General features: G+C 35.3%; 1 protein-coding gene across 1 annotated transcript; it reads left to right on the top strand.

Moving 5' to 3' along the window:
• Window positions 1-316: 316 nt before the first annotated feature.
• LOC145012159 (plasma protein) lies at window positions 317-2,566 on the top strand. Its single transcript, XM_078970938.1, has 7 exons — window positions 317-583; window positions 893-994; window positions 1,081-1,195; window positions 1,444-1,559; window positions 1,683-1,874; window positions 1,962-2,104; window positions 2,233-2,566. Exons 1-7 carry the CDS (start codon window positions 459-461, stop codon window positions 2,412-2,414), a joined length of 975 nt encoding a protein of 324 aa, XP_078827064.1. The 5' UTR covers window positions 317-458; the 3' UTR covers window positions 2,415-2,566.
• The last annotated feature ends 10,848 nt before the right edge of the window (window positions 2,567-13,414 follow it).

The following is a 13,414-nucleotide window of genomic DNA, read 5'->3' on the forward strand; positions in this document are numbered from 1 at the left end:
ACGAAATAATAGACGAAATGGTGAAACAGTAGGCGAATCTCGAAACCTACGGTTTCATGGGCTATTTTTGGCTATCTATTAATTTTTGGCTAAAAATTATTAATCACCCATTTAATTTGGCTAGATTAGTAATTAGCCCTTAAATTAAAAAAACATAAAACAAAAATATAGAATCTACCCCCTATTTTTGTTAATGTAGCCTGCGTTTTGGTAATTTTGTGATCAGCGTAGATTCGAATTAATTAGACGGCCGGATGATTGTACACCAAGTTCCTTCACACGGTTCACGACCATCCAAGAAATTCCCCATTCGACGTTTGATTTCTGAGTAAGTTGGTTCATCTTTCTTAAAGCTTCCTTTACTTTACTCATATTCACACCCTCCCTAGTCGCCACTCATCAATCTTCCTTGCTAAATTTCTGCGAGTGAGCGACACAGGGTATCATAGTGATCAGTGATGTGGGTAGAGATCATATTTGGTCTGGTGATCTATCGCTTGGTACGCCGTTTCTTCTCCGATGAGGAAGAGCACATTGATTTTGGTTCCAGCGGTTCCAATGCACTCTTCGCCGTCGCCGATAGGTATCATCTATAATCACTATCATCCACCCTTTTCCCCCATCGCTTACCTTTCAATTTCATTATCTTATAAGATAAGAGCGTGGATACCAAAATCACGAAAAGTACCCACGCTTTACCTAATTCAACTATATGACTATACCTAACAATTTCAGCTCCATTATTTCCCATATGTATTGAATTCATATTACTAAATATTTGTATTTTGAAAGGAAAATTATTGAAACTATTAATTAAGAGACAATTGTCGACGTAAAAGATCGGCAAGTTCTAATATGGATTTTACTTATGTATACAAACTGCACTTTGCAGGCTTCAAGCTCTGTATGGTGGCAAAGCTTATGTCGGGCTTCGTATTCCAGACCCTGATACTGCTTCTCGACAGAATATTGATTTGGTCCTCGTCACCAAAGGGTAACTTTCATCTCTCCTCTCTGCTCATGTATTGCAGTTATTTGCTCCCTAAGAGAATGTTAGATGTAAATATGATCTTATTTCAGGGAAGCGGTGGTTGTTTCTGTGATAAATGCATCTGGAATTGTATCTGTTGATGGGGATGGAACTTGGGTTTGCACCGGTGGTTCCAAGCACAAAACAGAGCGCCTTCCGGATCCGGTAATTTTTTTTCTTCTATTTGGTTGTTTTTAAGCTGTTGCATCAACTGATGATGATGTCAATCCAAGTTTATGGTTGCAGTTTACTCTACACACTAATTTAGTGTTGAATTGAGTCGATAATATATGTAATTTTTCTTAATGTTATCAATGCCTCTATTATTTGAAGTATTTCTTAATGTTTCTAAAATGAATTGACCTTTTTAAGAAGCTCATTTCTTACTTCAGCATTTTTTTGATTTTTAATAGATTGTGGAGGCCAAAAGACAAGTTGCAGTTCTTGAGTCTTATCTTGAACAAAGGGGAATCACTCTCCCAGATGGATATTTGTCATTCAAGATTGTGTGCCCTAACCCAGACTTTCGGTAAAAACTAAAACATTTTGTTCTTCTAACTTCAATTTCCTTTTATAATTGTAAATGTTGCTTTTTACCTTGACATATTTTATATTAAAATAACTTATGTTCAACAATTATTTCTCCTTCCAGCACCATTCATTTAGATTACTTTCCACCTGAAGTTGTGACACATGAACAATGGTCAGAATTAAAACCAGAAAAAAAGAGTATATCTGGCTGGATTAAGGGTGCTTTACCTTTACGTAGTGATAAAAAAGAAATGCAGGAATCTTTTCAACAGAATCTTGGTTTTATTATCAGCACTGCTCCAATGTGGGATAGGTATATTATATTCAAATGATTCCAAGATCTTTTAATCTTTGTAGTTAGTTGTTTATATTTTAAGTATTTATTTCGTTTTTCGTGCAGGTTGGAGCTAAAAAACAACAAGCATTTGTTAGGAGAATTTATGGAATTCAAAGGGAAGCAAGATGATATTGTGCTGTTGAGAAATATAAAGAGATCAAAAGTTAGCAAAATGATCATCCAGAAAACAAGCATGTTTGGTTTAGGTACTTACCTGTTTCTTTCTCTATTTTAAATATCAATGTACTTTCATTGATTTTTTTTTTTTTTAAATTTATTATTATAACACTGTCATCTACCATTTTTCAAAGTATAATGGTGTAACAAAATGCAGCTCATTCAAAGCTTCAAGTTCTATATGCACCACGGGATTACAGGAGTGAAGGGAATTCAAGTTTAGAGCTGAATGAGGTAACAGTGAGATCAAGTACAGAGGTTTTGTTTCAGCAACAAGACAATGCTAAACTTCAAAAAATCAAACTATCCTCCATCATGTCCATGTCTCTAAGCCCTTAAACAACTTTTCTGTTGTGGTTAATGTTGATTTTAACCTTGCTTTGTTTACTTTGAAACTATGAGTGTAAGATGCTGTTGCTTGGAGTTGTAGGGGTTTATATGTAAATTACTCTTTGTTTTTGGACCATGGAATATGAATATCTTTTATTGCATTTGGCGTAACAATCTAATTTTTTCATGATTAACAACTATGAAACTTGATTGTGAACATATCTATTACCAACAAAACACCAATTGTCACATATTGACAACTAATAACTAAACTAAATGATTATATAAAAGCTGCTAGCTTACAATAGATGTTATTTTGGCCAAATCCACTTTATGATATTTCACTATATTCCATTTAAAAATTAATAACCTGTTATGTTTAAACATAAAGTACGAGAAAAATCATCAAGAAATTGTTCCATCTATCGACGCCTAATTCTTGGTCATGTGGAATATACATCACATACAAACATGTTAGCTTATGTTAAGTGAGTTCATAGATGTATAAAGTTTAAGCAACATTAAAATGCACATGCATGTATGAAATTCGCCCCATTTATAAGGTAATGGTGGATAGTGACATGAGGTATATGCCAAAATTCTTTTCCAAGGTTGTACATGGTACTTGGAATATGGGAACAGAAGCAATTGTGCGCATTAATTAGATGACCCCTAAAGAATTTGGTCCAATAACATTTCATCTTTTTTTTTATATAAATTTATAAAACAAATGTTTTTTACACAAAATAGGCAATATTATGTCATTTTACAACCAAATAATATGATATTCTACCATTAATATGAAGGGAAAATGTCACTGTAGCTCCACTAACTTACAGGTTTTGGTTTAAAAGGTCTCTTATTTTATTTTTTTGGCTTTAAAAGGGCATAAACTAACATTTAACCGGCTAATTTGGAATTTTGACCCAATTCAACCGGTTTGCTTGCCATGTCATCATCCAAGTAAGCTACTGAGTCAACTCAGACGAGTCGGTTTACACGTCATCGACTCACCACCGAGTTCACTTACTTGGGCACTAAGGGTTAGGTGGTCCCGTACTATATAAATGGATGGTCTCTTGGATAAAACCCTAAGACTTTGTTACCACTTCCGGCCAAACACAACCCGACAAACGAAAATAGAATACTCGTATTCCCTTTCACTGTCTTCCATGGAGCCTACCCCACCACCATATTCAGATACTATAAACTCCAACAACTTGATTAGCTCAAGAGACGGGCTATACTTGAACGATTTGCACACAATTTTCTGCGACTGTGGTGATAAAATAGCCGAGCAAAAAGGTGAGGTGGAGCGCATGAAGGAGGAGATGGGTCGCGATTACCTTCATTCCAGGGTTGATGTCCTGAACATGCAGCAAAGGTTCGAGAAGGTTGAGAAGCAGATAAAAGTTATTGCGTTGTTGGTTGTGGGTCTTGTCGTGGTGATGCTCCTGCTAATGATTTCCATCATTCACTTGATAGTCAGCAAGTGATTCTCAAGGAGGTGAATAGTAGTGGTATGATAATCTAGTGTTCGTCGTAATCGTCTATTATGTTTAAGGTTTTTATTGTAATATATGTTATTAGGATTGTGTGTGTTCGTTTGTGTTTGTGGTAATCGTGTATGATGTTTGTGGTAATCTAGTGGTGGTTGTTTACGGATGTTTTTTGAAGTCATGGGAACATGTAACAAGCATTTTGATATTATCTTGATGAAATGTAAAGACCTTGAATGCGTTTTGATTTGTTGAGATCAATGTTCTTGATTAAGACTAACGATTTGGACACTTGGTTGGCTTAATTAATGAAATTTAATTGTTGTTGGTACACCAACTGTGACAGATGTTAATGAAGTCAAACATTGGGGTAATTTCGTCAAGGGGTAGTTTCGAAATTTACAATTTTTAAGAACTTACTTCCTTACTCAACTGGGGTATTTTCGTCATTCGCTCTTTATAAGTACTTTACCTCCTTTACTCGGCAGTACATCCCATTTCTTTGTACATGTTCTTGTTTGCATTTTGAAGTATCTCGGAAATAACGAAGCAAAAATGGTGAAAATGCTCATGTCGATGTTTGGCCATAATCAGAATGTCTTCCACTCCATCAAACCCTGGAAGACCATTCTATGCTTTCCCCACTAAGGTTTGTTTAACTTTCTTTATCGGGTCAATGTAGCTCTAATTTATTTGTTTTTATCTTTGCATTCTAAACTTCTAACTTTTAAATTGATTTTGTTAGGGACCTCGTAATGGTTTTATTTGTTGGGTAGAAGAAGCAGACACTAAGAATATGAGTGTTGAAGCAGTTATGATTGCAGGATTGGCTAGGTCAAAAAAGAAGCTTGAATCAAATATTTGGAAACTGAAGATGTCTTTAGTTCTAAGTTGGATTATTTTCTTTAGCATAACTGTGTACAAGTTGTAATTCGTATGTAGTAGTTTTTTTATGTCCTTGTCAGGGAAATTGTTATGGTTATTTACATTATCCTTGTAATGACTTTCAATCACTAATGTCAATAATAGACACCAATGCCATGTTCACCTAAAGTAAATGGGACAATATATCCAGCACTAATGTAAATAATGGATCCCAATACCATGCACGCCCATAAACACAACACACCATCATAAAGACATTGAAACCTTTTGCATACATAACACCACATTGAGTTCATAACATAGTAATAATATTAGATTCAAATTAAACAAAAATAGTACATAACATAAAATCAAAACACTTAATCCAACATTGTTTAGCATAACCAAAGTGACTACATAACACCACAGTGAGTACATAACATAAAATTCAAACACTTAATCCAACATTGTTTAGCATAACCAAAGTGAGTACAAAACATCAAATTAAAACACTTAGCCCGAAATCAGTTTTCATAAACACATTGACTACATAACGATATTGACCACGCTTAACCTATTCAAGTTCCATTAGCTTGTCAATAGTGTGGCCTTCCCCATTTTTATCCTCAACCCGTGTACCAAGTTTTTTCTTCAAAATTCTTTCCGACTTCCTTCTTGTCTTGACAATTAACTTTTTACCCCTCTCTCCTATATCATCTTTACCATCCTTTGTCTTCCTACCATTGCTTTTCCCCCTAACATTACCATTACTGCCCTTTTTACCCCTCCCCCCTTTATCATCTATAACATCATTTGCCTTCTTACCACTACTTCCTTCCCCAACTTTTCCATTACTGCCCTTATTACCCTTCCCCCCTTTATCATCTATAACATCATTTGCCTTCTTACCACTACTTCCTTCCCCAACTTTTCCATTAATGCCCTTATTACCCCTCCCTTCTTCCTCATCTGTCATACCTTTTGCCTTCTTAGCACTTCTTCCCTCCCCATCAATAACATATGATCTCTTCCTTTTCATTACCTTTAGTTTTGTTGGCTTTTCATATTTAGAACATGTAACCTTGTTATGTCCTGCTTGTTTGCATACACTACACATAATATTTTTCCCAACCTTTAACACAGTATGTCTAGCACCCCTTTCACTTTAATCCTTTCTTCTATTAACTTTAGGTCTACCTGACATTTTTCTTTTCAATGGTGGAAAAAGTGGAATGAATTTAGTAGGTGGCCACATGTTGCTACCATTGATCCCACGCATAGGATACTTGTAGGTGTTCTTATAAATTGGTCCTTAGTACATTGGATCCACATAATTACCAACATCAATGTTAAGGTATGAGATTGTTGCAACTGAATGCACACATCCATACCCATTTAGTTGCCACACTCTACATGAACAAGTCTTCTTATCTACACCACAACATAAGACTACCAAATTCCTTGTTTCAAACCGGTTTAAACTAGTAGGTAAAACCTGCCAATACATGATGCAATGGTATAAAAGTTAGGGTGTATAGTGGAAAAACTAAATAAAGTATTAATAGAAAAGAAAAAACCTTTGAGCTCTTTTCAACTGATTCAATAGGATTGTAATGGTTGGGCATGGTTTATAATCAGGGCATGAACAACCTTTGATGATGATATTGAATTGCCTATCCATAACATACAACCTAATTTCTTTTAACATTGTGATTATTGGTTTTTTCCTTGCATCTCTAATAACATTGTTGAAGCTTTCAGATAATCCATTTTCAACTGCATCACACATTCTCCCCTCTCTAAAGAAAGCTCTACACCATGATTTTGGGTTCTTTTCCATAAGGTAGTCAAATGTTGCAGGATTTAGTACTTGTATTTCCTTCATTGTTGCATTGAATAAAGGTTCGGTTGGTGCTTTGCAAGCTTTCCAAAACATCCTCTCATAATGCGTACCACTTAACCTTTTCCTAAAGTTGGCAACAATATGCCTTGCACACTGTCTATGTTCAGCATTAGGCATTACTTCCTTCACAGCCTCCAATAGCCCTTGTACAATTTAAATTCATATGTTAAGAAAAATGGAAATTTATTAACAAGAAATATGAAGTATAATAAGTGATTTACCTTATGTTGATTTGACATCACGGTGATACCACTACCATCATCAACTTCTAGATCATCTTGAAGATTCTCCAAAAACCATTTCCAGTTTTCTTTATTTTCCACACACACAACTGCCCATGCTATTGGGAAAATATGATTGTTAGCATCTCTTCCTACGACACATATCAATTCTCCACTACATAATCCCTTTAAGAAACAACCATCCATGTTTATTACTCTTCTACAACTTCCTTTCCAACCTTGTTTCAGCCCCTCAAAGCATATGTAAAACTTACTAAAATATATCTTCCCATTAGGCATACTGTTGACATCCAATTTGACAGGTGATCCTGGATTGAATCTTCTTATCTCTTCACCGTATGACCAAAGCTTGGCATAATGCTCAACTAGTGTACCTTCAATAAGTTCAATTGCATATTTCTTTGCTCTTCTACACTGTCCCATACTCACATTAATTCAAAATTTTTGTTTTACTTATTCCTTTAGTAGCCTAACACTCATTTTTTGTTTTTGTAAAAATTTGGATGTGAAATGGCTACCAATCCATGCATAGATTACAACTGACCCCATTTTAAAATTTCTAGCACAATTATGGTTATCTATAAGAGACCTAATCTGAAAAGATTTTTCCTCACTCATCCATGAAGCCCACAATCTAAACTTGCATTGCCCTGAACAACATTTAGCTCAAAGTCTCCTACTATCATTTTTTGTAGCACAATTGATATCCTTTAGCAACATCATAATTACACAACATATGGTTTAATTGTTTAGGATTTTCAAATCTCATTCCTAACACAGGTTTTTGTTTTTTCCAATGAACATTTTCATTAAAAGTTGTTACCTCCTCATGAATTGGGTCGTGTTCATCCATCTAATCAAATGGATCTTCATGAGATGGATCCTCTTGAGGTGGAGTGTCTGGAGTTGGCTGCTCCTTGGGGCAGAGGTTGTTCAAAAATACATCATTCAAGGTCTTGTTCATGGGGATGCAATCTCCATCTTCAATGTTATTGTCCAAATCACCTTGCACTTGTACTTCATCTAGGTCAATGCCTCTTTCTGTCTCAACATGCAACTCTTCTACTACTTCACCTACACCAGAAAACTTGTCATCGGGGGTGCATACTTCAACCATCTCATCAACAATCCATTGATGAACATGAACACCAACATGATCCATGTACACAGAAATTACACAACCAGAATCATACCCTACTTCGATAAACTCCTGGTAGTCTTTCTCAGTTGCTATTATCCTTAGTCCTTCAGGGAACTCAATATCGGTCATGCAAAAGTACACATCAAAACATGTCTCATTTGCGAATATTTGAATGAACACTAGAAATTCGTTTTTGTCAATTCCAGCAAAATCCACATCCTCAAACCTTTACTCCACTACATCTGAGTAACTGATCACTGGATACCTCGTAAACAAACCAGCAAAATGAAGATCTATCTTCATGTAGACGGCCATAGAAAAAATCCAGGTTTGATTTTCGGATGAAAAATAGAAGAAAAATGAGATATTGGTAGATGAAACCGATTAAAGACGAACATTACTTGGAAATGAAGGGTTGGTGTCATTTATCGATACACTAACACATGGCATATGATTTAGTTTAATGACCTGACTTTCTTTTAATGACATGTCCAAGAAATAATGCTGATTGGGATTGGGGTCACCGGGTGACCCCTTCACTTTATAAAAAATGACCTAATTAGCCGGTTAAATGTTAGTTTATGCCATTCTAAAGTCAAAAAATAAAATAAGGGATCTTTTAAACCAAAACTTGTAAGTTAGTGGGGCTACAATGACATTTTCCCTTAATATGAAAGCGGTTGAATAATGATCATATTACTCGAGTAAATTACATATTGATAAAAACTAAATGATTGTTTGATATGTTTTTTTACCGTGTCTCATAAGAGGATAGACCTGACCCGATCAAATATAGAATGTTTGATATCATATTTAAAAGTCTCTAATTTGGTCATGTGACCTTTTACTCCAACCCGTGTCTAACTCGATCAGATCTCCCTAAATGAGCAACTATAAAAAAATAAATCTTTAGATAATATTAAATTTATTTAGAAAAACATGAATATTTTAACTAATGAAAAACATTATTATTATTGAATAAAAATATATTTAACAAGTGACACCTAATTGTATATTTTATCTGAAATAAACTTTATTATATAAATTAACAAAATAAAAAACTATTGCATAAATATAAGAGCATTGAGTGTGGACAACTAGTCATAACATCATTTTGAAGCCACCTCACATGCCACATCACCAATGATGTTATAACACAAGTGTGAAAATGATCACCATGTTATAACACAAACTTTTTTCCACTTTATAATTTCTTATTTATTATTTTTTTTTTGATTTTTTTAATTTAAACAAATATATTTTAAATATAACATAATAAATAAAACATAATAACATAGAATAAAAATAATTTTTAAAAATTAAAAATAACATAGAAATTAAATTACACATAACATCCAAATTCATACAACGCTATTTGTTATCGTTGTCATTACCATAGAAGATATAATCCGCAAAGTCCTCTCGAAGTTGTCTGTGTTTATTTGCATCATGAATCTCAACGACTTGATGTAAATACTTTGTTGTTCCTGTTTGAAATTGAACGTGTATGGGTTTCGTTAGGATATAGTGTGAAATATGTCATTCTTTATCGTCTACTACCATGTTAAGCGTTATGATACATTAGGGATGAGCGTGGGACGGAACCGGTACCAACCCGTACCGTTCCCGAATTCTCGAAAAATGAATTTTATCGAAAGTCAATCCCGAGTACCGAACCGAATTACCATAATCAGTATTGATTTTCGTTACTAGTACTGGTGTCGGTGGTACCGAATCCCAAATTTCATGTACTTGGAGTACCGAGTACCGTCCCATTATTTCAAATTCGGTACGATTCGGTACCGGTTCCGGTACGAGATCGGGATTTGGAACAAACTGCTCATCCCTATGATACATGCTGTGACATCCCCAAAATCTCGGCCAGAAAAGACCGATTTTCATTTATGCTTTTAAAATAATTTCAGAGTAAATCCATTTGGTTTGAAAGAATTGCGAAATTTGTTCCCAAAAACAAAACATGATAAAACAATGTTTACCAAAGCATTTCATAAAAGAAATGTATTTTTCATTATATAATCAAAACTCGGGGTGTCATGTTCCGATATAGACCAATAAGCATACACGATAACATTACAAGTCATTCAACAAATATATACATATACAGACTTGTAAACAAAACAACTTGATGGTTCATCCATCTTACGCCCTTGCGCCACTTCCTGTAATACAAATAAAACTGAGTGGGTCAGGCTTGGGAGCCTGGTGAGCATATAGGGTTTTCAACCCACAATAAATAATTAAATTAATTATTATCAACCAACAATAACCCAGTTACCCATTCCCGTTATTCTCACTTTATGTCCCTAAAATAACTAACACAAGGGACCTAATCTAAGAATATTTTCATCGGGGTGACAACACATGCTGCGGAGGTTCCTCAGCAATATAAGTCAAATAAGGCAACCACGAGGGGGATGAAATACAGCGAATGAACACCCAAGTTCATTAACACCTACAGGTTATGAGCCTGCTAGCGTTCCACTGGACTGTCTAGAAAAGTCCGTGGTCGTCATCTAAATTCCGCTAGATTACTGGATCAAAACAACAACGAGGCCTCTCATCTGTTTATTACACACCAACTATCTACCCATGTTCTACCCAACATATTAGTAGATAAAAACATACATTTTTATACATATTTTCCAAAACCTGTATAGCATGCTTGATCAATACATTTTCCATATAACAAATGAGGCACACACACATAACACATATTTCATATACAAATAATCAGATCTGTAAGATAGAAGAAAGTGAATATACATTCACACACATAACAACAAAATATACACATAACACGTATCTCGTATAAAATACTCCATAATTATACATTAGGAGAAAGTAACAACGCACTCACACATATAAACAACAATATACTTAATACACTCAAACCATACTTTTATTATTATTGCGTTTATGAAAGGTAGTACACACTCACTTAATCAGAAGATGATCGGACAGCACTACGACTTGCAAAAGTAGTAATCCTCAGCAGATCTGAAAGATCTCTACGAAAATCGAACTTCTCGCGGGCAGAGCTTCGGCTCGGAAACCGCACTTCTCGGGATCTCGGGACTTGCTTCGGGACTCGGGAATATTACCGGGGCTTCGGGGTATTTCTGCATGCAAATCGAGGCAAAACGGGAGAGAGAATGGAGAAAAATAGAAAAGAAGCCGGCTGCCCTCGCATCCTATTTATGAGGCTGGAGCCTCGGAGTACGCGGGGCGTACTGGTCCGAAATCGTCACTGCGTTCGTCATCCGAAGTCCTCGAGTACAAATTATTTAATAAACTTCGGAAATTCATATCTTCTTCATACGAACTCCGTTTTCGACGTTCTTTATATCCACGCGAAGGTGAGACTACGCTCTAAAACTTTCGTTTAGAATCCGTCGGCTAATTTTGACTTTATTTTTATTATTTATTTTTAATAGGTCGGGACAGAAAATTTCGTTATAAATTCATAACTTCTTCGTTTGACGTCCGTTCTCGCATAACTTTTTATCACTTTGATACTAACAACGAGATATTCGATTCTCGTTTAGATCACTAAGGCTAACTATCGCTCTAACGTGAATTTCACTTTTTACGTCATTCAGCGTTGCCGGTTCTGTCACGAAACTTCGACAGGTCATAACTTCCTCGTTATAACTCGGATTTCGGCATTATTTATATCTTCGGAAACCTTGTTTCAACTACTACAACATTATCTAAAGATATCAAGTTTATTTTACACTTAAATTTTGACGCTTATTTTTATTCTTAATTAATCAAACCACATAATTAAGCAATTAAACACAAAACACATAATACTAAAATAATACACTTCTATTATTTCAAAACGGGTTACAAAGGTTAACCTAGACTATCACATTGCTAAAAATGGCAAGCCCATAAACACAGACGTTACACATGCATACATGATATATCATAGAGTTTCTAAATCCAATGGTCGTGCTGCATGTTCAACTATATGTTTCTTCGCCTTCAGCACTCCCAAATCACGTTCCACATCCTTATGTGCTCCTTCTTGTCTTCTCTTAAAAAATTGTCTCTTTCTTCAACCGGGTGTTGGAATACCTTCACGAATGTGAAATACCGAGGATATATTCCGTATGTAATGTAATACCCATATTTGTATTCGTTTCCACTCACTGTGAAAGGAGCATCCATAGCCTTTCCATTTCAAAAGATCGTCGAATATTGATGAGTAATCAAGAACGTTGGCGTCGTTGTTGGAACCCGCAACCCCAAAAAATGCATGCAAAATCTATAAATCTTGAGAAACAACATCCTCTAAAACCAATGAAGGCGATCTGTGATGACCAATTGCGTATTGCCCTTTCAATGCTACCGGATAATTTTTCCATTTCTAGTGTGTGTAATCAATGCTTCCGATCATTTCGGGAAATCCATGATGTTCTTCATGAGCTACATACAATTCTTGTAAATAATGTAACAAATGTTTCCGCAAATACACGTCTCCAAATGTTTCAATAACACCCATTGACAATGTATACAAACTCTCCATTGCGATTCTTTTGGACATTCTCATGTAGTCGTCCATGTTGTCGGGTGACTCCCTCATAGCCATCAAACAAATGGCCGAAACACATTTCTACAACGTTGTAAACCCTCGTCTACCTCTAACATCATATCTCAATTGGAAATTTTCATAACTAAACATAAATTAACTACAATTTAAAAGTATTTTGTTGTAAAATTAAAGAAACATGTAGTACATTTGTATAAAAGTATAATAAAAAAGCAATAACGACTTTTCAAGGCGTTGGCGATTCGTAGAAATACATTCCTACTCAAACAAAATCTTATTTTGAAGTCCTTAAACTCGTATACACAATTATCCACAAAGTAATCGCAATATAGATGTTTGTGTACTTCCTTGCGGTTTTTGTTTAATATCACACACCTTGTTAGTAGTGGGGCTGAGTCTGGTTGTAGCACATCGGTAGTGTAATAATGATATATCATACTGAAGAAAATATTGTCATATGAATTAGTGGATGAGTCGAAAGAATCCATATTTTTTTGAAAATGATACACCAGTCAGAAACACCAACACCCCAATACCTTCGTTTGATCAACCGATTTTCTCACCTCCGTATTACCACTATGGCGGTATGTTTCATTCTTTTCCACAACGACCAGGGCAACCACATCCACAGACACCACCACTACCACAACCCGACCCGAATTTTAATCCATTTGATTTTTTGTCCCAACCCGAGTTTGTTCAACAAACACAAACACAACCAGAAACGGTTGTTTCTGATTCTGAATTGGAATTCGTTACAGAAACTCAGCCCACTCGAGCAGCG

The sequence above is a fragment of the Lactuca saligna genome, chromosome 8 (genome assembly GCF_052625555.1).
Source record: "Lactuca saligna cultivar CGN05327 chromosome 8, ASM5262555v1, whole genome shotgun sequence".
NCBI classification, from domain to species: domain Eukaryota; kingdom Viridiplantae; phylum Streptophyta; class Magnoliopsida; order Asterales; family Asteraceae; genus Lactuca; species Lactuca saligna.